The 22,144-nt window shown below is 45.3% G+C and overlaps 1 protein-coding gene across 4 annotated transcripts in view; it reads right to left on the bottom strand.

Moving 5' to 3' along the window:
- PDPR (pyruvate dehydrogenase phosphatase regulatory subunit) overlaps positions 1-10,898 on the bottom strand; it is a 34,190-nt gene extending 23,292 nt beyond the window's left edge. Inside the window, exons 1-9 of one of the 4 annotated variants that reach the window (XM_036748964.1) lie at positions 10,767-10,898; positions 6,653-6,803; positions 6,032-6,337; positions 5,415-5,548; positions 3,431-3,512; positions 3,168-3,331; positions 2,243-2,364; positions 1,325-1,442; positions 323-472 (exon numbers count right to left, since the gene is read on the bottom strand). In XM_036748964.1, the coding sequence (XP_036604859.1) occupies positions 323-472; positions 1,325-1,442; positions 2,243-2,364; positions 3,168-3,331; positions 3,431-3,512; positions 5,415-5,548; positions 6,032-6,261 (1,000 nt within the window). In that variant the 5' untranslated portion in view covers positions 6,262-6,337; positions 6,653-6,803; positions 10,767-10,898. Of the gene's footprint in view, positions 1-322; positions 473-1,324; positions 1,443-2,242; positions 2,365-3,167; positions 3,332-3,430; positions 3,513-5,414; positions 5,549-6,031; positions 6,338-6,652; positions 6,804-10,766 lie in introns of those variants that run through there. The other 3 variants (XM_036748965.1, XM_036748966.1, XM_036748967.1) reach the window with 3 other exon arrangements.
- Positions 10,899-22,144: the final 11,246 nt, after the last annotated feature.

The raw sequence follows: 22,144 nt of genomic DNA, 5'->3' as shown, positions 1-22,144 counted from the left end.
AAGTCAGACAAGCCACCCTGAGACCCAAAACCCCTGCCTGGGAGCCTCGGGACTGTGTACATGAAGAAATCTGGAACTGTTGGGTGGCTGCTTATGTAGCTCAAAAGCAAAATACTTTGTTAGGATGTTTAAAAAAAGGGATAAAAAAGTGGAATGGCCTAGGATGTCATTAATCAGTTATGTCTTTGGACAGCTCCTAACTTCCTTAAGCCAAGGTGACAATAATTACTGCCTAGCCTACTTTAGAGCTGTGAAGCCCCAGCAGGATAACGTCTGTGATGCACAAATGTGACACAGTATTATCATGGCTCTATTCACATACCAAAATGATCCCAGTCTTCATGTAGATTCTGAATGTCTAGCTGGTTCTTGCCTTCGGTAAAGATGGGTTTAGGGTTCTTCTCAAAGCCACCAGACAGGATACCACCTTGCCAGTTCCGAGTATAAATTCTTCCATCTAAATCCACAACAGCTATAGAAAAGAGATGGCAACAAAGCAATGGGGAGAAGGAGAAGACAATCTCCATTTTAAATTAAGACAATCTTTCTAAAAGGACAAAGAAAAGAAAGAATTAAAAAAGCAGGGCTTGGGAACCAACAAAAGAGACTCATTCGTTAATGAACTTGCCAAAGTCACCTGAGTCAGAATCCATTAGGGACACAGGCATTCTAGCTTAAACATATTTCTGATGTATTGGGGGGGGGGGGGAGGTTGGGGATGGGATAGAAGTTGGTCAGCCACCTCCAAGTCAACTTCATTTCCAAAGCCAATGGAGAATGTTTCTCTTGTTCCTCCTAACCTCCTACACTCTCAATTCGATTAGCAGAGAGCCTCTTAGAGTGCTCAAGGACTTAACTGCCATTGTATCAACTGAAATTCAGGCAGAAAGAGGGGGCTATGGAACCTGTTTGGGGATGATGGCCCCCAAGACATCAATACCCTCCCCTCTGACACAAGGCTCATACACACAAAGAATCTAAACTATACATCTTTCTTATTTTATTTGAATCACTCTTATGGATCAGATTACCATGGCAAAAACCAGAGTTATTTCCTAACCAGGATTCTCAGATGGCACAGGAAGACAGTTTAGGAGAAGAATTTTCTTATAAAAGAAGGGTGGTTTAAGTGTCTTGGCTATCCTTTAATAAATATCACCTTAAAGAAATAAGTTGGAATTGGGTTTACCTTCCTATACTATTCCCTAGAAAAAGAAAAACTCCTTGGGAAAAGTAAGTTCTGTCCTCAGGATAAAGATTTCCCTTTCAGAAGAAAGAATATTATAAATGAGTAAGATTTGTTTTAAAAAGTACAAGTCCTCACTTGGTGTGCTGCTCTGCAGTGGGGTCTCCAGGGGACGAGTCAGAAGGTAGAAGTGTTCACAGGCATGTAACGGGATACTAACCGGTTCTTCGCTGGACAGACCCAGCTCGTAAGCCCACTACAAATGGACAGATTTATTTGTGGGTGGGAAGGGAAAAAAAAATACAAACGAGCAAGTTAAAGTCTCTTGAAAACCTTAATTTCAAGTGACCTCTGTGCTCTTGCTACAATGTCAGATACGGGAAGCCAGTTTCAGCCTGCATTAGTCCATATAGGAAATGTCACTGTATTGTTTACATTGAAGGCATGAGTTCAATTTTGGAACAAAGACAAATAAAGAGTTATCCCAGTACTTAGAGGGGGCCTAATCTCTTGGGAACAAAAATGAGTTCTCTTAAGCAAAGAAAGACATCATTCTCACCTACAGACCTCAAAGTGACAGTGGCTAAATGAACTTGAAACAGTAAAATGAATTTCCCAGCTCACCTTAAGATTACTGAACAGTGCAAAAGGAAAACAATTTTCCTTCGAACAGCCTCCTTAGTATTCACAAACTAAATTCCATGCCCCTGACAGAGTGAAATAAGTCAGCAACTTAACTGAAGCTGGTGAAAAAAGATGTCCAGAGGTGGCCGGCCACACGCTGACATTTCTGATTGTGAGAACCTCATTTAGTTAAGTGTGGAAGAAGGCCAAGTCTAGAGGTGCCTCTCTTTCAGACATAAGAGATTTCTAATTTCAGTTCCAGGTTTTTTCTCTGGTCAAAAACAGAGAAAATCATTTGCCTTTCTTACAATTACTCAATAATATAATCATCCCCTTCTCTAGGTGATCAAGTTCCTGGAGTCCTGGATACTGGAGCTCAACAAATATAAGAGGTTAAATAAGACAAAATCGAGACACAACATTGTTTCTAACCTGACCAGCACAGCTGACAAAATATTGGCATTCAATGTCTCCTCTATCCGTTTCTACTCCCATCACACGACCCTTTTTGACTCTCACATGCATAACACTTGTCCGGTCACGGATCTGAACACCTGTGCCAAAGTAAGAGAAGTGAGTTAATACATCACCCTGGGTTTGTGAACTAGAGAGGATACAAACAGCCTGAATCTATGTCCCAATCACATTCTCTCTTTAAAGGAGACCTCTAAAAGAGTAGGCCAGATACTCCCTGATCTACAAAAATTAGGAATGAAAACCTAATCCTTTGCCTTTAAAATTTTCAGAAGCAGTATCAAATGACATTCTACCAGTTGAATATGTAGCAGACCCACTTCACTGACAGCATATGGAAGGACCCTTCCCAGCCCTGAAAATGCCAGGTTCTCTCAAGCAATTACTCTAGTCCCCAAATCTGATCATTTCTAGAGGCACAGGCATGAGAACCAAAGGAGTCAGACAGAGAGGCAGGCCCAAGCCCCAGTCTATCTTCCCATCAGCCCGTGCCTCAGTCACCTTCACTTCCTACAACTTTTTCAATCTGTGGATTAAATGTCTAAGGTGTTTGAGCCTGGAGCTATGAGAGCTGTGAGAAATTCCTTGTAGGCCTGCAGAATATGAGCAGGTACAGATGGCAATTCACTGGGACAGTAAGGAGAAAAGTGGATGTAAAAAAAAGTGTCTGCTGCTGTTAATGAATTCTAATACTCACGCATTTTAAAATGGTAACTCACTATCCCAAATGCAAAACAAGCTTTCCAAAGTCAGACTTGTTTCTTTATGGGTTAAAAAAAAGGCACAACAGCCTCTATTACTAGGGACAACTTCAGACAGCGTATTACTTTCTCAATTTGAATTTTCTGTTCAAAGCCCACCAACGACCAAACAAGCTTCTCACCATTTTGAGAAGCAGCACTTGCCAATGCAAGAGCCACATCAGCTGAGGACACCACTGCATCCTCAGGCACATGCATGGCCCCCACCAGGTCGTGGATGCTAATGAGTGGGTAGAGATCAGCCACTTTCTTGGGGGAGATGATCTCAGAAGGGATGCCGAGTACACTGTCACAGAAAACAGAGAAGCAGGGAGTTTACCAGCAGCTCCACAAAAAGACCCGTAGCCAACAGAGAGAGAGAGACTCCTCTCAGCCTCGTACGTACCTCAGTCTCGAGTTGATACGCTTCAAGGAGATCAGTCGGTCCTGAGTCTGAGCCAGAAAGATTGAGCCTGTCCTTATGTAACCTGCATGAAAAACTAAGTCAGACCAGAGAAAAATTCTCTAATAGACTTTACTAGAGGAATTAATGGAAATCCTTCCAACATACAGCAAATCTCATTTCCCACAGAAAGCAATTTTTAATTAACCCAGCTTTTTTTTAAATGAAATACAATTGGAATAAATCTAGTCAACTCAAGCTAGAGCCCCACATCTTCATAGTCTCCCTAATAAAGAATCCCACAAAAATAATCCCCATAAGAGGGGTATATTGGTAAACAGTTAATAAGTACTTAAACAAAAAACAAAACACTCCTATAAATTTAATCTATACTATTAACATTTTCTCCATAATTTTCTAAAGTCTAGGCTTCAACAAATCAACAAGACAACAAATCGAGCCTAAATCTGTAGCATTTGCTAATTTATGAGGTGTAAATGCCAACTCTGAAAATTTATCAATTAGTCCTCAAGACCCAGGATCAGCTGGCTCTAGCACATTCCTGCCTATAACTCAGTTGAGAGAAAACTGGGATTTTAAAGGTGGGAAAACAAATTTAAAATAAAGGCTAAGTACCAAACTAGATGGTTAATCTCGAAAGGCAATCTGGAAATAGACAATATGGATTTCAGTTTAAAAAGGCAAGAGACTAAGCCAAAAAGCTCAAATGACTTGGAGTTACACCATACGGTAAAACTGCATTAAGAGGCAATATGATATAGTTGATAAAAAGTCAGCCTCAGAGTCAAAAAGACTGGGATTCCAGTCTGACCTCTGATACACACTCTAAGGCGTATGGGGCCTCCCCACCTGGCTTGTGGCTTTAACTTCCTCTGTGAGCCGTCTCTCCTCATCAGAGTGGGAGCAGGGGCTGCCTTGCTTTGCTCTCTGTATCCCCAGCCCTTGGGACAAAGCCTGTCACAGAGTCAGTGCCTCATCGATGCTTTCTCATTCACTCATTCCTTGAACCACTCCACGCCCCCAGACATGCCTCTAACGCTCTAAGCTACAGGACAACTGCTCATCTCATGGGTACAGTAAGTTTCCTCATATCATGGGTCTAGATAAAAAAATTTCATTGAACTACAACGTATTAAGTTTAAAATACACCATTTCAAAGGCAAAAAACCTATCTCCTACACCTAAGAAGGACATGCTATAAAGGCCCAATCCAACACAGCCAACCTCTAGATTATTCATGCTGTGGCAGAAAGGAAACGAGCATTTGTGTATTATCACTCCCTGCCAGGCACAGAGCTCAGAGCTCTTTACAAACATTATCTCAATGGATCCTCACAACAACCCTGGGGGAGGGGTGCTACTAGTATTCCCATTTCACAGGGAAGCAAACAGGGTGAAGTGATTGCCCAGGGTCACATGGCTGGATTTGATCTCAGTTCTTATTCTATTACTGGAACAATCCAGTTAGAGCAGTGGATTTATGCTGATCCATACAAGCAATAGCACACATCTGTGAGACACTGGGCCGGGGGCTAAAGAGGAAGCCTGTGATCAAGAGCCAGGCGCTGAAGGGCTCCTATGGGAAGCAAACCTGTCCCTGGCCATGTTGCTACAGTATTTTAATTAAGTAAGCTAAACAAATCATCACAAGTAAGAAAATAACTCTTAAATGAGTTTCCTAAAAATCATCACAAGTAAGAAAATAACTCTTAAATGAGTTTCCTATGGGTACTAAGGACCTGAAGAGCAGCATGTGCTCTTCCTTCTCCCAATTTCTCTCAGAAATATGGAAATTTGAAATCCTACTTGACATATTAAAGGATGAACAGATAGAAATGACCCAGAACATTTTTTTTATTTTCTGGTCCAGCACAACTCTTGTCTGTGCAAAGCTGGGTCAAGGCAGAATGAATACAAAGTAATGAAGCTTGAGTAACATTCAGACCAAAAGATGTCACTGTCTTACCTGTCTGAATCCCTGTCTCTTGCTCTAACTGCTGATAGAGTTTGTTCGAATAATTGGCCATCTTTTGTTCTAAGGTAAAGTGCCTAGCGGAACTAACAACACCAGCACAAAATCTGGTGGAGCCAGCAGCCAACCTGTAAGACAAGCCACAAACAAGAACTCACATACCTCACGTGAACAGGAAAGGAGAATGTAAAATGCTACAAGCAGGCTGCCCTTCCCCAAACTCTCTGCTCCCCTTAGCTAATTTTAGTTTATTTCTTGAAGACCACTGAGTGCCTGATCTCTGCTGAACCTTGGGCACTGGCGAATCCATTATTTTGAGAGCCTAGAAAATATTCCAAATTTAATGAAAACACGTTTTTCTAAGCACTTGTGTCATGCATCTGATGGATCACATTCTTTCTTCAAAAGCCAGAAAAGGGCATAAATTATTAGATGGCAAACTGCAAGCAATTTCTACCCTTTGGTTTGAATACTACATCAATAACACAGGGGAAATCACAGCTGTTATTGGGAAAGAAAAAGATATGCTAACACAAAGGCCTAAGGAAGCCAGGGAATACCAGTCACCTCGTGGAGTACAGCAGTCAAGTGTTACACAATCTGGTTCTTACCTGCCCTGTTCCAATAGCAGCACATCCTTCCATCCCAGCTTGGAAAGGTGATAGGCTACAGATGTGCCCATAATTCCACCACCACAGATGACTACCTGGGCATGGCTGGGGACTGAGACAGGAGGACTAGATTCTGTATCTGCAGAAATGTTTCGATTTGACTGGGATCTGTTCTGCCATCTCGGACTGGCTCTCCGCCATCGCGTATCACATAGCAACCGGAAAAACATGGTGGCTTCTGTTTGTCAACTTTCTAGAAATATGATCTTCACTCACCCAAGAGGAAGCAGGCCATAAGAATTCAACCTAGAGAAGGAAAAACTGGTGGTGTTTAATTCAATCAAGACCAATCAGAAATATCTATTACACACCTAACATTTTGTTAAGAGATTTAAGACTTCCCTTACCTTTAAAATAGGGATACTCCTTAAACACTCTACCTCACAGAGGGGCTGTGATAAAAGTATTTTGAAAATTGCTAAATAAAAATGAGCTGTTATCATCATGAGGCTTTGCCCTCCAAGGGACACATGACTTGCGTGCTTTAAGCAGACAAGGTTTACATCTATGAAACCACAAAAGGATGTAACAGGATATGAAACGTACAGAAGCGGGACTTACCCTGAACACTAAACAAGACAGAATTTGGACACAGGAGGCACTTCCAAAATGCTTCTTGCTGAGCTTGAAGTCAGAAGACCTGGGTAGGGTGTCTTTGATACTTCAGAAGCGATGTGACCTTAGGCAAGCCTCTGAGCCTCTCTGTCCTCAGCTGTTAAATATGGAGGAAAGAGAGGGACTGTTGGGCAAGAGAGCCTTTAAAATCCCTTCCAGTTCTAAACTAATGAGCCTGCAATACAAGGAGAGAGCAAGAATAAGCAGGATACATGTGGTTGTTCAGTTGCCATTTGGGGTTTTCTTGGCCAAGATCCTAGAGTGGTTTGCCACTTCCTTCCTCAGTTTACTTTACAGATGAGGAAACTGAGGCAAGCAGGGCAAAGTGACTTGCCCCAGGTCACACAGCTAGTGTCTGCAGGTGTCTTTCTGACTCCAAGCCCAGAATTCCGCTCACTAAGGCACCATCCATGATACACGTGCAGAAAAACAAAGAAACTTGCCTGGAGAGAACAGAAGTGGTCCTGTGCAGCAGTGAAAGATAAGGCAGAATAAATAAGGTATCCCAGGGGCTTGCACAGTTTGGGGAGGCAGAGGGCATTTCTTAACTGCTTCTACACTTGACTAGAGCAGAACTATGACAGCTTCAAATTAGAAGTAGCAAAATTTAGTGAGTCAAAAGAGCTGGGTCTGAATCTTGGCTGTCACTGCCTGGGGGACCCTAGGGAAGTCACTGGCCCTCTCTGGGCCTCAGTTCCATCATCTGTCAAGTGATAGGCTAAGGCCTATTCTGCCCATAAAGGCCAGACAGAGAAATCTGGGCCTGTTGAAGCAAGCAGTGAGTGACCTCTCACAGAATTATGACATAATGAAAACCGTATTTTAAGGGCACAGAGATTGACTGCAGAAAGCCCAGCTAGCAGGCCATGAGGAAATGAGGGTCTGCATAAGGGTAGTCAGAATGAATAAGGTGCCTAGGATAGCTGCGCCAGGCCTTAGACGCTGCCTAGTTGTGTGACCCTGGGCAAGTCACTTAACTGTTTGTCTCAAAAGAGCTGCAAAAAAAAAAAAAAAAAAAAAAAGGCAAACTCCATTATCTTTGCCAAGAAAACCCCAAATGAGATTAGCTGAAAATGACTAAAAAAACAACAAAAGTCAAAATGAAAATGAAGAAGAAAAAAACTGATTGGGAAGAAAGAATCCCCAGGAAGAGGAAACTCACCTGACTTGAGACAAGGGAGGAAGAATCAAAGATGACTCCAAATAACTCTGTAAGCTGAGGAAGGTAGGAGAGATGACTACTGTCCTGGACTCTGCGAGTTTTAAGGTGATTAGACACACAAAGTGCAAACATCCTATAGGTCGATAATAACACACGTAGAGCTGAGACAGAAGGATGTTGGTATGGTAGAATCGTCACCAGGGGCACTGTATGAACCTCAAGAGGATTTGTGGAAGGCACCACAAAGGAAAAAGCTAAGAACTGAGCCTCAAAAGATGCCGCCAGCAAGGAGGAAGAAAAGCAGAGACAAGAGATTTTAAAAAAAGAAATGAGGCAAACCAAGATAAAAAGCTAAGGAATGGCATTAAATCATTCAAGAACACAGCAGGCCGTCATAATCTCTGCCAGCAAAAGGGTCTGGGAGACAGATGCCAAGGGGACTCTCCATTGCTTGGGCTCCTGCTGAAGGACCATCCCTCTCTAACCTAGGTCCCCACCAAGGTGAGGCTTGGTAAGGTTACTAAAAATCAAGGAGGGTCAAAGAAAATGGGTCCTTCTCCAAAGGAGAGAGAAGGCAGGAGGGAAGAGGATGTCCAAACACGGTAAGAGGAGCAAAGAGATTATGGCCCCCAGAAGAAAGGAAAGAAGGTACCACTAGCCAACGTGTCCATTGTTGCCACATCTGCCAAGAAAAGCATTGACCTCCAGCAATAAAACGGGAGTAGCTTCCCATCAAGAAAGGAGCCAAACCCCAAAGCAAAGAAAGCCCAACCCCAGCCGAAGCAGCTGACAGGTAAGAGAGCCTAAAGCAGCAACCATTCCAACTAAAACGTAGCAAAAAAAAAAAATGAGTAGAATGCCAAGAATGAGAGTGGTGAAACAGAAGGAGCAATGAAAACAAGTGCAATGCCAGCAATTCCAAGACTGAGTATGAGGAAGAGAAGGATAAGGAAGGCTCTGAAGGGGGAGCAACGCTGTTCCTGCGACAGCTAAGGCATCGTAGGACGAAGAGAACGAGGATGGAGATGAGCACAAAGAAGATGAGGAGGAAGAAGTCACCCAGTCTCTGGAAAGAGAGATTTCTAAGCCAAGAAACAGAAACTGGAAAGTGAAACACCTCTTGGCTAAAAACCTGATTTTCAACAAAAGTGCTTCTGAATGGAAAACTGGCATCACTGACTCCTCTGCAAAACATGATCTGGAAGGTGCAGGTGCCTGGAATTGTCACATCTGGCAGGTCTGGTGATAAGGAAGATGAATGTGGTGAAGGCCTGGAAAAAGTTCTGCTCCCAGTGGCTCAAAAATCCTTGACGTTTGAAAAAGCAAAGGAAATCAAAAAAGATCATAATGCAAAGACGCTCTACCAGGAGCCTCTATTATAAAAGTCTGGAGAAACTAAAGGAGCGTTGGAAGATGCTATTGAATCCAGGGAGCCCCAAGGATGGGAGCCCAAAAGAACGGCCTACGTGGAATTTAAGACAGAAGCTCAAGCGGACAAGGCCTCGGAAGGAAAACCAGGAAGAGAGACTGACAATTGGGCCACTACTCTGACCTTTAAAAAAAAAAAGTCCAGGCGAAGGAAATTCAAGAGGCTCAAAGACACTTCCACCGAATGAAGTCTACAGAAGTGTCTGGAAAGACGCCATCTCAGCAGCGCGCCCAGAGTAACCAGGCAGGCCTTTGTAAAGGGTAAGCGCTGGCGGACAGACACTGCCGAGGGCACAAACACAGCCTTGTATTGGTGTAACAATAAGGAAACTGAACGCAGCCAGGTTAGAACTGAAAGGACGAAAAACTGATGCTCAGAGGCACCGCCGTGCTTAGGAAAACACAGATGACGTTTCGGGGGGGGGGGGGGGGCCGGTTTTGACTGGACGGATGCCGCGTATCATCTTTTCTCAGAGACCGCTGACAGATGGAAGAGTCGGCTTCTTTGCAGAACAGCTGTCACGAGTCTATGATGCTATGCGTGCGATGTACAAAACCATTTTTTCCCTTTAAGTTCGTGTAAACAGGTTTTTTTTTTTGTTTTCGTTCCCCCTTTTTATGTAATCAAAACGGCAAATATTTCTATCTCTTTTTTCTTCAGTGGCTAGCTTTAGGAACACTCAACAGTCTAAACTTAAAAGAATCCAATCGACAAAACTTTAATTAGAGAAAAAGAAGTCCTCGACCGGGAGAAATTCACTTTTTAAACAAAGCACTGAGCGGCCAAACGCGGCTCGCAATTACAAGTGAACCCCGAGATCAGAGTACGAACCCCACGAAGGCTGGAACCCAGAGAGAGCAGGGACTCCAACAACCCATTACTGCGGATTCCCAGAGCGAAGCTTGGCCGTGGGAGCCAAGTTTACGCGGGAAGAAAACTTGGTATCGAAAAGGAAAAAAGAGGCAGCAGGAGCCTCTAACGTTTCCGGTTTTATTTTAAACACAACGAGGCAGGGTCGGGGCCAGGGAGGGTGCGGTGCACAGACGAGTCCGCGCCGTCTGGGGAGCGATGTGGAGCGCCCTAGAGGAAAGGCCTGGGAAGCGCCCCCTCCTCCCCCGCGCCCGCCCCTCCCTCTCCCCGGCTCCTCCGGGGGCCAGGGCCGGGCTTTGGCTATTCTGATGGCTAACCGCGGCCCAAAAGAGCCAACTCTTAAACTCGACCTTCGAGTCGGGGGCTCCCGGCGGTGCAGTCCAGCACGCAAACAGGAGGAAAGGGGGAGGGCGCTGGGAAAGGCGGGAAGCGAGCCGGGGTGGGGGAGGGGGGACTGGCCGTCGAGCCTGCCGCGGGAAGGACAGGAGCGCGGGGCGGTGCCGGGCCGAGGGCGCGGCCGGGGCCCTTGGGGGCGCGCGGGGGCAGGGAGCTTTCCGAGGGAAGGGGACAGAAGAGGGACGCTCGCGGCTCCACCTTACCTCGCGGCCCGTCACGGGCTCCACGCCCTACGACGCCCCACCGAGGAGCGAGCAGCGGGCGGCGGCAGAGGAGCTCCGGAGGGTGCGAAAGGGGAGCGAGGGGACAACGAAGCTCGGGGCGAGAAGCCGGAGCTCCCGACCTTTCGCGCTTTACGGCCCCTTCGGCAAGGGTACGGCGGCGGGCGTCCGGTGCGCGTGTCGTCACGCCGCCGGCCCCGCCCAGTCTCGCCACGTGGTATTGTTTAGGTTCCGGAGCGGGCCCCCACGTGCGGGGCCGCAGCCCGACCTCCGGTCTTTCCCCTTCCCCCACAAACTTGGCCGACCGGAAGTCTTCGGCGGCATTGCTTTTTGGATAGAGCCGGTAGCATTTGGACACTTTTTTAACCCCAAGTGAAGGCAAACTTTATTGATAAAATGTTAAAACACGTCCCGTTACAGGTTCAGCCCCTGAGGAGCGCGGGGGTCATAACAGCCAGTATAAACCCTGCCTCTCGGCGTAGGCGGGCACCCAACGGCAAACGCCGGCGGACACCCACCCGTTGGCGCAAGCGCAGACGGAGGCGGGTGCCAGACCATGGACCCAGGCGTAGAAGGAAGGTGCTGCCAGGCCCTCGGAGTCGGTGCGGATGGATACGGGCTCCAGGCCGCCAGCTCAGCTGCAGACAGCTGCGGGGCGCAGCCAATCGGAGCGCAGCCAATCGGAGCAGGAGCAGGGGTAGGGGTAGGTGTGGGGGTAGGGGCAGGGGGAGGAGCAGGGTGAGGGTGAGGGGCAGGAGCCGGAGCCGGCGCAGAGGCAGGCTCAGACAGATGCAGACCCCGCCCCCTAGCGGCGGCGGCGGCGGCCGCCACGGCCCGGCTTCTCCGCCAATGCTCCAAGGTCTTGGCCACCGCGTCACTCTGCAGCAGTCGGCTGCCGTTGTGCAGCTGCACGCCGGTCATGACGTAGAAGGCGTCCCGCGTCCAGAGGTTGCACTGACGCTCGATCGCCAGCAGGCAGCCCCAGTCGAGGCCGCGCGGGGCCCGCTGCCGCAGAACGAGCTCCACCGCCGCCTTGAGGTCGGCGTAGCACTGGAAGGCGGCGGCCATGAGCCGCGCGAACCCCGTGCCGCTCTCCATTCTGATGGATCTCTGCACGATGGGCGGCAGGCTCAGCAGGACCTCCTGGGCCACTCGCTCCTCGTGGGCTGCAGAAACACGGTGACGAGGAACACGTGAGAGCGGTGTCCGCCCGCTCACTGAGAGGTCGTCGGCCCGAGAGCCGAGCGAACCTTTATAATTTTACTACATTCATTTGATACTTTAACACTCGGTTTCCCACTAGATCGCCTCTTTTCCCAAGAGAGAAAGCTGCACGTGCGGTGTCCTTCCAGTGGTGTTCTCCTGTGCTGGGCATGAAGCATGCTCTCCGTCCGAGACTTGGTCTGCACGGCTGTGCATCACCCACTGCCGCTCTTCAGGGCACACCCTCCCCCAAAAGTCACCCACCCCTATGCAAGAACTTACATCCTCAGTTCCAGCCACCCAGTACCTGTTACAAATTCCAGGGCAAGCCCTCCATATAGGAATGGATTAACCTCCGGTTGGTGCAAGCTAGACTTAAGGGCTGCCAGCCTAGCCTGCATGTTATTTATCCGTGCGGGATCCATCATCCGGGAGATCTCATCAGGATTCTCGTCCGGGGGGACTATCTAGAAATTAAAAAGGCCAATGAACACATTACCCCAAGGAGAGTTAATAAAAGAATTCAGACTTTTGTGTAACTCGTGGGCCCCAACATCCCTAGTTTAGCCACCACCTTACATCAGGGCCTCCTTGCTTTTCACCTGGATTATGACTACCTAGCCTGCTCCTCTCCAGTCTATTTTCCAACCAATCAATAAACACTAAGTGCCTACTGTGTGCTAGGCAGTGTGCTAACCGGATGGACATACAAAAAGATGAGACAGCCCCTGCCCTCAAGGAGTTTACGGTCTAGTGGAGAGACAACACGCAAACATATATACAAAAGCAAAGTGCATATGAGATAAGAAGTAATTAAAAGAGGGAAAGGACTGGAATGAAGAGGGCTTTGGGAAGCTTCCGGTAGAAGGTAGCATTTAGGCTGCCACAGTGATTTTCCATATCACCATCCCCCCCACCCCCAACCCCTACTCAATAAACTCCAGTGGCTCCCTGTTACTTCTAGGAACACATAAAAACTCTTCCTGTGTTCGGCATTTAAGGGTCTTTACAACCCTTGCATCCTCCAGTTTTCCCACCACACTCTACAGTCCCAGCTATACTCACCTAGGTGCAGTCCTCACCCAAGGGGCTCCTTGTCCCCACCTTGCCTCTGCTCTCCCTGACCCCCATGCCTCAGCCTCCTTCAGCACTCGAAGTCAAACACCGTCTGCCAGAAAGACTACACCCCCTCCTCCCCAGCCTCACAAGGGATTGTACCTTCCTCTCCAAGGCTGCTTTCCATCTGTTCTCTCAGGGGTGAGCACCGATTTCTAGGGCCTCTTCCATTAGAATGTAAACTCCTGGTGGGCAGGGGCCCGTTTCAGCTTTTTCCCTCCTAAGTACCTCGTCTGATAGGCACTTAAATGCTTGTTTGATTGGTTGTTCACAAACACACACACCCATTAGGACTGCAAACTCCTTGAGGGCAGGGAGTTTTTGCTTTTCCTTTGTATAATGTTTAATCAATGGCTCCTCAAAAGATTGCATTTTCACTGATTCATATACCAGAAAAGGATCTTAAAGGTTATTTAATTAAGCTCTCTTTTTACCGAGGACAAAACTGAGTACTACAGCTAGATTAGAAGCTTTCTTATAGCCTTTCTCCTGTAAGCATCTGTATTGGAATGGGTGGATCATTTCTCACTTTGCATTATCTTGGTTTCCTAAGCTGTTAAGGACTTCTTGGGGAAAGGGAAAGACCACCAGTCTATTTCAGGAACCTCCACGAGCATCTTGGCTTCTTCTTCAGTATGGGGGGGGGGGGGAATAAAGGAAACAAGCATTTATCAAGCGCCTACTGTGTGCCAGACACAATGCCTACTTAGCGCTTTATTTGAAGCAAGCAGCCACAGAAGGGCCTGGAGCTTTCTTTCAAGGGACCCGTTGTCAGCTAGGATAGTCACACTGGGAATGACAAAGATCCCAGAACAACATCCGCCATTACTGCATGCTGTACTTCTGGTGTCTTTGCTTTAAAGATTACTAATACACCTAGAGATAACAAGATCTGAGGCTAAAGTAAAACCCTGGCCCCAGCATGAGAAGCAAAAACCCGGGACCTGGACACTTCTGCTACTTACCATGTGTGTGACTTGGGCAAATAATTTAATTTGTCTCCACCTCAGTTTTCTTATCTGTTAAGTGAAGAATTGCAATAAATGAAGTTTAAGATCTAAATCTTATGACCCCAGATGATTAACTGCCCGGTGTGTTTTAATCCCCAGAATACCAAAGTTTTGTTCTAGTAGCCAAAGTCTTGTAAACCTGAGTCAGACATAAAATACCTCTTGGGAATACCTCAAGGGAAAACTTGGAGCTCATGTAAGAACACATCACAATCCGTTTCCCGTATCTGGAGTTTAGGGAGAAAGAATTCTGAGTGGCAGGACCAGAAAGAACACAGAGAATTGAGAGAAATGTCTACCTACGTCTACCTATGTCTACCTGCCTAAATTAAGAAGGTTGTCTTAAGAAGGTGGTAATGAGAAAGTGACCAGGCCTACTTTAAGGAGAGCTCCTCCTGTTACTCTGCCCTCTGAACTGGACCATTAGAGCCTTGGCCTGGGAAGGAGAAAAGCCACTCTTCTTTGCACCTCCCAGGATTATGCTTCTTCTTCTTGACTTTGGTCATTTTCTGCCCCACCACACCCATTTCTCTCTGTACTCACCCCTGCCATCAACCTGGCTCCAGGAAAGAGTGGACTGCTCCATTGTTCCATTTACCATCTTGGTGACCCCCTTCCCTGTCCACCATCTCCCTCTATGTCTTTCCCATTCGAATATAAATTTCTTGAGGGCAGAGTCCCCCAGTATTTGTATCTAGCCTTTATAACACAGTGACTGGCACATGGCAAGTACTGAATGCATGATTTTCATTCATCCTTCCTGCCTAATAAAAGATAGTTCTATTTTTCTGTGGAGCTGCATTCACCTATTTGAGGTAAGTACTGCCTTTTGCCTTCCCTGCTAACCCTAAAAGATATTGAGAGATGTTGCTTTGGTAAAAACTTATTTATTGACAGCATTCAAGTCCTCCCATCCATTTTGCCAAGGCTAGCCAACATAACAAGGTGACCTAACACCATAATGGCATCATGTGGTGCAACTTGAGCCTTCTGGGCCAGTCAAATTCCAAGAATAGCTTTGTTGATTTTCAAGGAAAAACTACCCTAACCCATGTTGGGGGTGGAGGGGAGAATGGAGGAGAGAACTCTAAGAGGTAATTATCCTCTATCACACTTTCACACTCAACAGATTTTTTAATGCAAGTAACAGAGACGATGTGGTATAAAGGGTGTACTATTTACATTTCATTTTCACTTTGTAAAAAGTCAGCCGAGTTCAGACTAAATGGACCACTTTGTACCAGGTTAAAGGCTTTAAGTAGCTCATGAGCATGTGAAAAGGCCAAGGAAGAAATTTAAACTTCCGTGCTTGCCCCCACCCTCTCATTTGCATGGATCTACAGGAGATATTCAGGGTTTTAAAAACTGGGAAACTCTAAGTGTCAGATATATCTGGTGATTATTGGGCAAATAACCATTGCCTAATTATGACCTAACTTGCTGAGATGAAGATTTAGGAGATGAATGGATAATCACAATAAATTAGGGTGAGGGCTCTATGTAAAAAAAAAAATCCTCTCTCTGTCTCTCTCTCCCTCCCTTACAGGACTCTCTAACGTTTTATCTCCCCTAGTTCATAGCACAATATTCTAAATACTCTACACCTAACAGGTGCTTAATAGATAGATTGGATTAATGGATAGATTAATGAGATGAGGTAGGAGGCCTGGGTCCACCACCAGCTGGCTCTCCATTCTCTCCTGCCCTCAGTTATCTCAAGGGTACATTTTGGTTCCATTCGGGTCAACAAATCTTTAAGTACTGCTACTTTGTTAGGTGCTGATAATACAAAGACAGAAAAATTGAGAGGGACTGGACAAGGTTACCTTAGACCTAAACATGGGCCTAAATTGATCTGTACACAAGACCTCTTATCATACGAAGGTCCTTCAGGGCCTCGTTTGTAAATGAGAGGTTTGAGCTTTTAGCACTGACATTCTATAATTATACACCTTAGCATATCTACCCCTAAAACACCCTACTCTCTACTTGATTGGTTCTCTAATGCAACGCTGCTCAGCATCTGTTCCAAAAACTTTCCTTTTCTCTTCTCAAGCTTCCAGTTCCAGCTTGACCCTATCATTCTCGATCCTCAGCAAAAGTCCTTCCCTTCTAATTTATTGAGAATAGAGGAATGCAAGGTATTAGGAGACACCCAGTTTTCCGGAGCTAAGGCCAGCAAGCAGGCTGTGCATGCTCTGAGCTTGGCATGACAACAGTTCTTCGTGCTCACCCTCTGCATGATTTCACCCTCTCGAAAAATGACATAATTATTGTATCGCTTTGACCAGCACCAGGTGTTCCCTGAGCTCAGACAAGCACCCATGCTCTGCTCATGAAGCCCGGCTGGGAATCAAACGTGTCTCCTTGTTGCTGTTACCTCATTGTCAAGGCTACAGCTCCGTGTGCAGTCACAGGTAGAAGTATTAAGATCTGCCGGCACTAAGGTGGGTCCCCCTGATAAGGGCACAATCCCTGGGAACCCCCTTGAACTCTCCTTGAATCTTCCAACTAGATCTGGCCTTCCCCTAAAGCCATAATCTTTACACTATCATTAATCTCCACCTAGCCTAGCCCACCCTTAATCCTGATAAAAATATCTATACCCTAGCCCAGTTACCCTAGCTCTCTTATTGTCTGTCATCTCCAGGTAGCCTCCAGCTATTTCCCCACCCTGGAGTGTGACCTCATCCCAGTCCCTGGAGTCTGACCTCATCTCGGTCCTCCTTAGACTCCTCAAGACCCTCCCTAAACCCCTCCTCTAGTCACCCCAGACCACCCCTTAATCCCTCCCACAGTCCTTGTGTATATAATCTCCACCTTGCCTTCACAAAGTCGCTCAAATTCAATCTAGCTCAGCTCAGATTAAATCTGGCCCACTTGTGAAAACAGGCATCACAAAGGGTGGGATTTCTTAAGACAACCCATTATGGTGAATCTCTAATGAACTTTGTCTTTTCCCTTGACTGAGAAGGCTTGAGTCGAATTCTTTCGGCAGGACCCAGAGTGTAGGTATTTTGGTTACCTACCATCATCATTTTTTTCTTTAACCTCTTCACCCCCACTAGGGGCAGGGGTGATAGGGGCCAACACATGCATCTAATCTCCCTCCTTCCTGAACACTCTCTCCTCTTTCATAAGCACTGCTCCCTCCTGGCTCTCCTCCCTGTCTGACTGTTCCTTTTAGTCTCCTTTGGCGGATGGTTATCCTCTTGTCAACACCTGACCCTCCAGGAGTTGTCTGTCGCTGCTCTCTCCTCCCTCAATTTGTTTGCATTCTATGAAACCCTTGAGGTATGCTTCCTGACATACACTGCCTCAGCAAAGCTACCATATATTTGAAGGGATCTGTAGATCAGAACACATTCAAAATCATAACTCACCAACTGGCACCAACAAGTTTACCTTTGCTAGCAAATCAGAGGACAATTAGTTCAGGGCAAAAGCCTTGAAAACAAACAGCATAATAAATCAAGGGAAAAGAAAAAAAAAAACGCTTCATATACATATGGAGTGTGCTTTTCTAAAGGTTATTGTCCTACCAGTGAGACACAAGCAGGGGAAAAAAAAACGTCACCAGTAAAGAGATGTAAAAGAATGTACAGGCCCTGAACCACCCAGACTTAGACCTGGTAAAGAGTTGGACCCAGTAGGAATTCAGTCCGAAAGGCTTGGACTTTCTTCCTGCTTCCCCCTCTCATGCTTTTCCCCACCAATGGGGAGATGCCCTGGGGATTACCTGCAGACACTTTCTTTCTGTCTCCCAACCCCAACCATTCAGGAGGAGCTAGCAGTTGGTCATCCAAAGACCCAGAACGGTCTTTTCCTCTTCCATTGCTTTCCCCCTTCCCCTCCCCTCACCTCCCACAGACTACTCCCATTTAGCCCTGAAGAGCAGTCAGGTGTTGAAGGCCCAACAGCTCTGGCCTTTGCCCTACAATAGCACCCTATGGATATTAAATCAATCATCTTAGCAGTTAAGATGAGAGCTTGAAGGGGTGCATAGAGATCCAGTTCTCCTACACACTCCAGCAAAGGTCTAAAGAAGACCCCAGTTGAAACAAGAGTAAACAAACAAAAAACCCAAGGCATAAGAACTTTCATCCAGTCTAGAAATGGAAAGGAAAAACAAATGGTCAGAAGCCCACAGTGGCTAGGAGAGAGGTTCAATGAGAGGAGCCGCCCCTAAACATGATAAATGAACCAGAAGCCTGATAACTCAGGAAGAGGGTCCATACCATGGGGAAAGAAAACAAACACAAACCTGAACATCACAGAGTAGGAGAAGCCATGTAGGGAAACCCAGAAAGAGTATCTCACAACAAATATTAATAGAGCCGCAGAGGGAAAAATGGCTAGGTCATAAGGACTACAAGAATGGTTAAATGCTTCATTTCAAAGCAAGATATTAAAAATAAAATTAGAACCAAAACAAGAACTCTGAAGGGAAAAAAAAGTTGAAAGAACATATTAGAACAGATGGAAAACCTTAGCAAAGTAATGGACTCCACAAAAATATAATGGAGCAATCCCAATGATTCCATGAGACAATCAGAAACATTTGAAAAGAGATAAAAAATTGAGAAAATATAAAGTAGCTACTGTAATAAACAAACAACTGAAATAGAGGTTGAGGAGAGAGAATTTAAGAATCATCAGACTTCCTAGAAACCATGGAGACTAGAGACTACATGTTAAGAAATTATAAATGAAAACTACACAGGAGTGACAAAGAATTGGAAATTGAAGGGATGCCCATCAATTGGGGAATGGCTGAACAAGTGTTGTTTGTGATTGCAATGGAATATTACTGTGCTATAAGAAATGATGAGCAGGCTGATTTCAGAAAAAACCTGGAAAGACTTACATGAACTGATGCAAAGTGAAGTGAGAAGAACCAGGAGAACATTGTACACAGTAACAGCCACATTGTATGATGAGCAACTGTGAACGACTTAGCTATTTTCAGCAATACAATCATCCAAGACAACTCCAAAGGACTCACAAAGAGAAGTGCTATCTACCTCTAGAAAAAGAACTTACAGAGTTGGAATGAGGATCAAAGCATACTATTTTTCACTTTCCATATTTATTTTTGAAGTTTTTTCCCCTTTGGGTGTCTTCTTTCACAATATGACTAATATGGTAATATGTTTTGCATGATTGAACATATATAAACTATAACAAATTGCTTACTGTCTGAGGTGAGGAGGTAAGGGAGGGAAAGAGAAAATTTGTAACTCAAAATTACTTTAACATGAATGTTAAAAATTATCTACATGGGGGGGGGCGGCTAGGTGGTGCAGTGAGTAGAGAACTGGCCCTGGAGTCAGGAGGACCTGAGTTCAAATCCAGCCTCAGACACTTGACACATATACCAGCTGTGTGACCTTGGGCAAGTCACTTAACCCCAACTGCCCTGCCAAAAAGCAAAAAAAAAAAAATTATCTACATAGGATTGGGAAAAAATAAAATATTATTTTTTAAAAACTACACAGATCTATTATAACCATAGAATAAAGTGAAAATAGAAAGAATGTACTGATTATCTAGTGCTTTCAAATCAATCTAGTGCTTTCAATCTAGTGCTTTCAAATCAAAGAAAATGTAGGTAACCAGAAAGAAAACATTAAAGTAACAACAAACCACAGTCAGGATCACACAAAACTATGCCACACCTAATATAAAGGAAATAAAGTATTTTAATTCGTTATTCCAAAAAGCAAAATATAAAAATTTTCAACCAAGAATAACTTACACAGGGGCAGCTAGGTGGCACAGTGAGTAAAGCACCAGAGTCAGGAGGACCTGAGTTCAAATCCAGCCTCAGACACTTGACACATGTACTAGCTGTGTGACCTTGGGCAAGTCACTTAAGCCCAATTGCCCTGCCTTCCCCCCTCTAAAAAAAAAAACAAAAACCCAGAATAATTTACACAGCAATACAATATAATCCTACAGGTGGAAAATAAATGTTTAATGGAATTGAAGATTTTCAAGCATTCTCAACAACAAAAACGAAAGACAAGAGCTAAGCAGAAACTTTGAAATGTAAATACAAGAGTCAAGAGAAAGCTAGAAAGGGGATGGGACAGCTAAGTGGCAAGGTCAGTTAGATGGTGCTGTGGATGGAGTCCTGGGCTTGGGTTCAAATGTGGCCTCGGACATTTACTAGCTGGGTGACTCTGGGGACGTCACTTAACCCTGTTTGCCTCAGTTTCCTCATCTTTAAAATGAGCCGGAGAAGGAAATGGTAGGCTACTCCAGTATCTTTGCCCAGAAAACCCCAAATGGCTCAACAACAACAACAAATGATGATAAAGTGTGTGCATTTTAATTAGGGCAAAGAGTTATGAGTCCCCTCAGAATCCCAGTGTCTCCAAGGCTAGCAGAGGAAGTTAAGTTGTTTGGTTATTGTCCTTTGTTCTCGAAGAGGACCCAAATGATGTCATTGTTTTGGGGTCAAGGTGCAGTGTGTCTGACTATGGCTGATCAGAGCTATATGAGCTTGGAAGGCTCTACCACAGATCAGGCACAAATAGTCCATGTGAACATTTGGAGTGGAGATGGCTCTAAATTTGTGCATCTCGAGCTTCTTTTGAGCTAGTGCAATTCTGCTTTGTTCATAGAACACAGAGCCTTTTTTGATGCAGGCATGCCACCCTAGGTGGTCCTGTCCCAAAGCCTCCCATGTCTCACAATTGATTCCAAAGTTCTTCAAAGAGACCTTGAGAGCATCCTTGTATTGCTTCTTCTGACCACCATGTGAGTGCTTGCCTTGTATGAGTTCTCCATAAAATAGTCTTTTAGGGAAATGTACATTTGGCACTGGAACAACATGACCTGCCCATCAAAGTTGCGCTCTCTGCAGTAGAGTTTGAATGCTCAGAAGTTCAGCTTGAGAAAGGACCTCGGTGTCTAGTGCCTTATCTTGCCAGGTGATCTTCAGAATCTTGGAAGACAATTCAAATAGAAGTGATTCAATTTCCTGGCTGTCCAGGTTTCACAGGCATACAACAATGAGGTCAGCACAATGGCTTTGTAGACCTTCGGTTTGGTAGGCCACATAGGCTTTTCTTTAGAGCTAGCTAAACTAGCTCTGGCAGCGTGTGCATCGACCTCAACATCTATGTGTATATCCCTGGAAATTATACTGCCAAGGTGAGTTAACTTATCGACAACATTCACAATTTCTCCATTTGATGTAACCAATGGTTCCATGTATGGATGGTGTGGTGCTGGCTGGGGAGAACCTGTGGGTTTTTTTTGGTTTTAAAGTAGCACAAGCAGCAGGGACTTGATCTATACTTTGCTGCATCTCAGTCACAGAGGCTGCATTGAATGCACAATCATTTGCAAACAAAAAGTCACACACCAACTCTCCCTCTACTTTAGTCTTGGCTTGTAGCTTGTTCAGGTTAAATCAAGTTAAGCACCATTGGTGCTTTTCACTCTCCTTCGAGGCATCTTACAACATCACTGCAAACATCATGCTGAAAAGCACACAGCCCTGCTTCACTCCACTGTTGACTGGGAAAGAAAAAGAGCATCCTCCATTAAACAGAAACTATGCAAGCATGCTGTCATGAAATTGATGCTCAACATGGTAAAATGGTACGGGTGATATCTTTTGACTTGCACACGAATTGGATTCAAGTGAGACAGAGTTATCAAAGCCCTGTGGCAAGACAAAAGTCAAGATGAGTAGCGATGGCTTGGGATGCAATGAATGACCTTGGCATCTTCAATGTCTGACCAAACTCTAAGCAGTCCACAGCCCCTGCTTCAGTCACCTTCATGGCCATTGGAACAAATTGTTCTCATCTTCCTATTACAACCAGGGGATGTCTTCACATGTTTGGGGTAGACACTCCCCTAATTCACTGATAGGTTTGAGACCTGTTGGTTACCCTCCACCTGGTTTAGCCCATCTGCTGAAACACTTTACCATGGTGTAGTTACAGCTTCTTGGAGCCATAAGCGAGCGTTGGGTGGCAGGTCAACACCAAAGGTGGAAATCAAACCTGAAAA

Source organism: Trichosurus vulpecula, chromosome 3 (assembly GCF_011100635.1).
Source record: "Trichosurus vulpecula isolate mTriVul1 chromosome 3, mTriVul1.pri, whole genome shotgun sequence".
In the NCBI taxonomy this organism is placed as follows: Eukaryota; Metazoa; Chordata; class Mammalia; order Diprotodontia; family Phalangeridae; genus Trichosurus; species Trichosurus vulpecula.
This window is presented reverse-complemented; position numbering and strand designations above follow the sequence as displayed.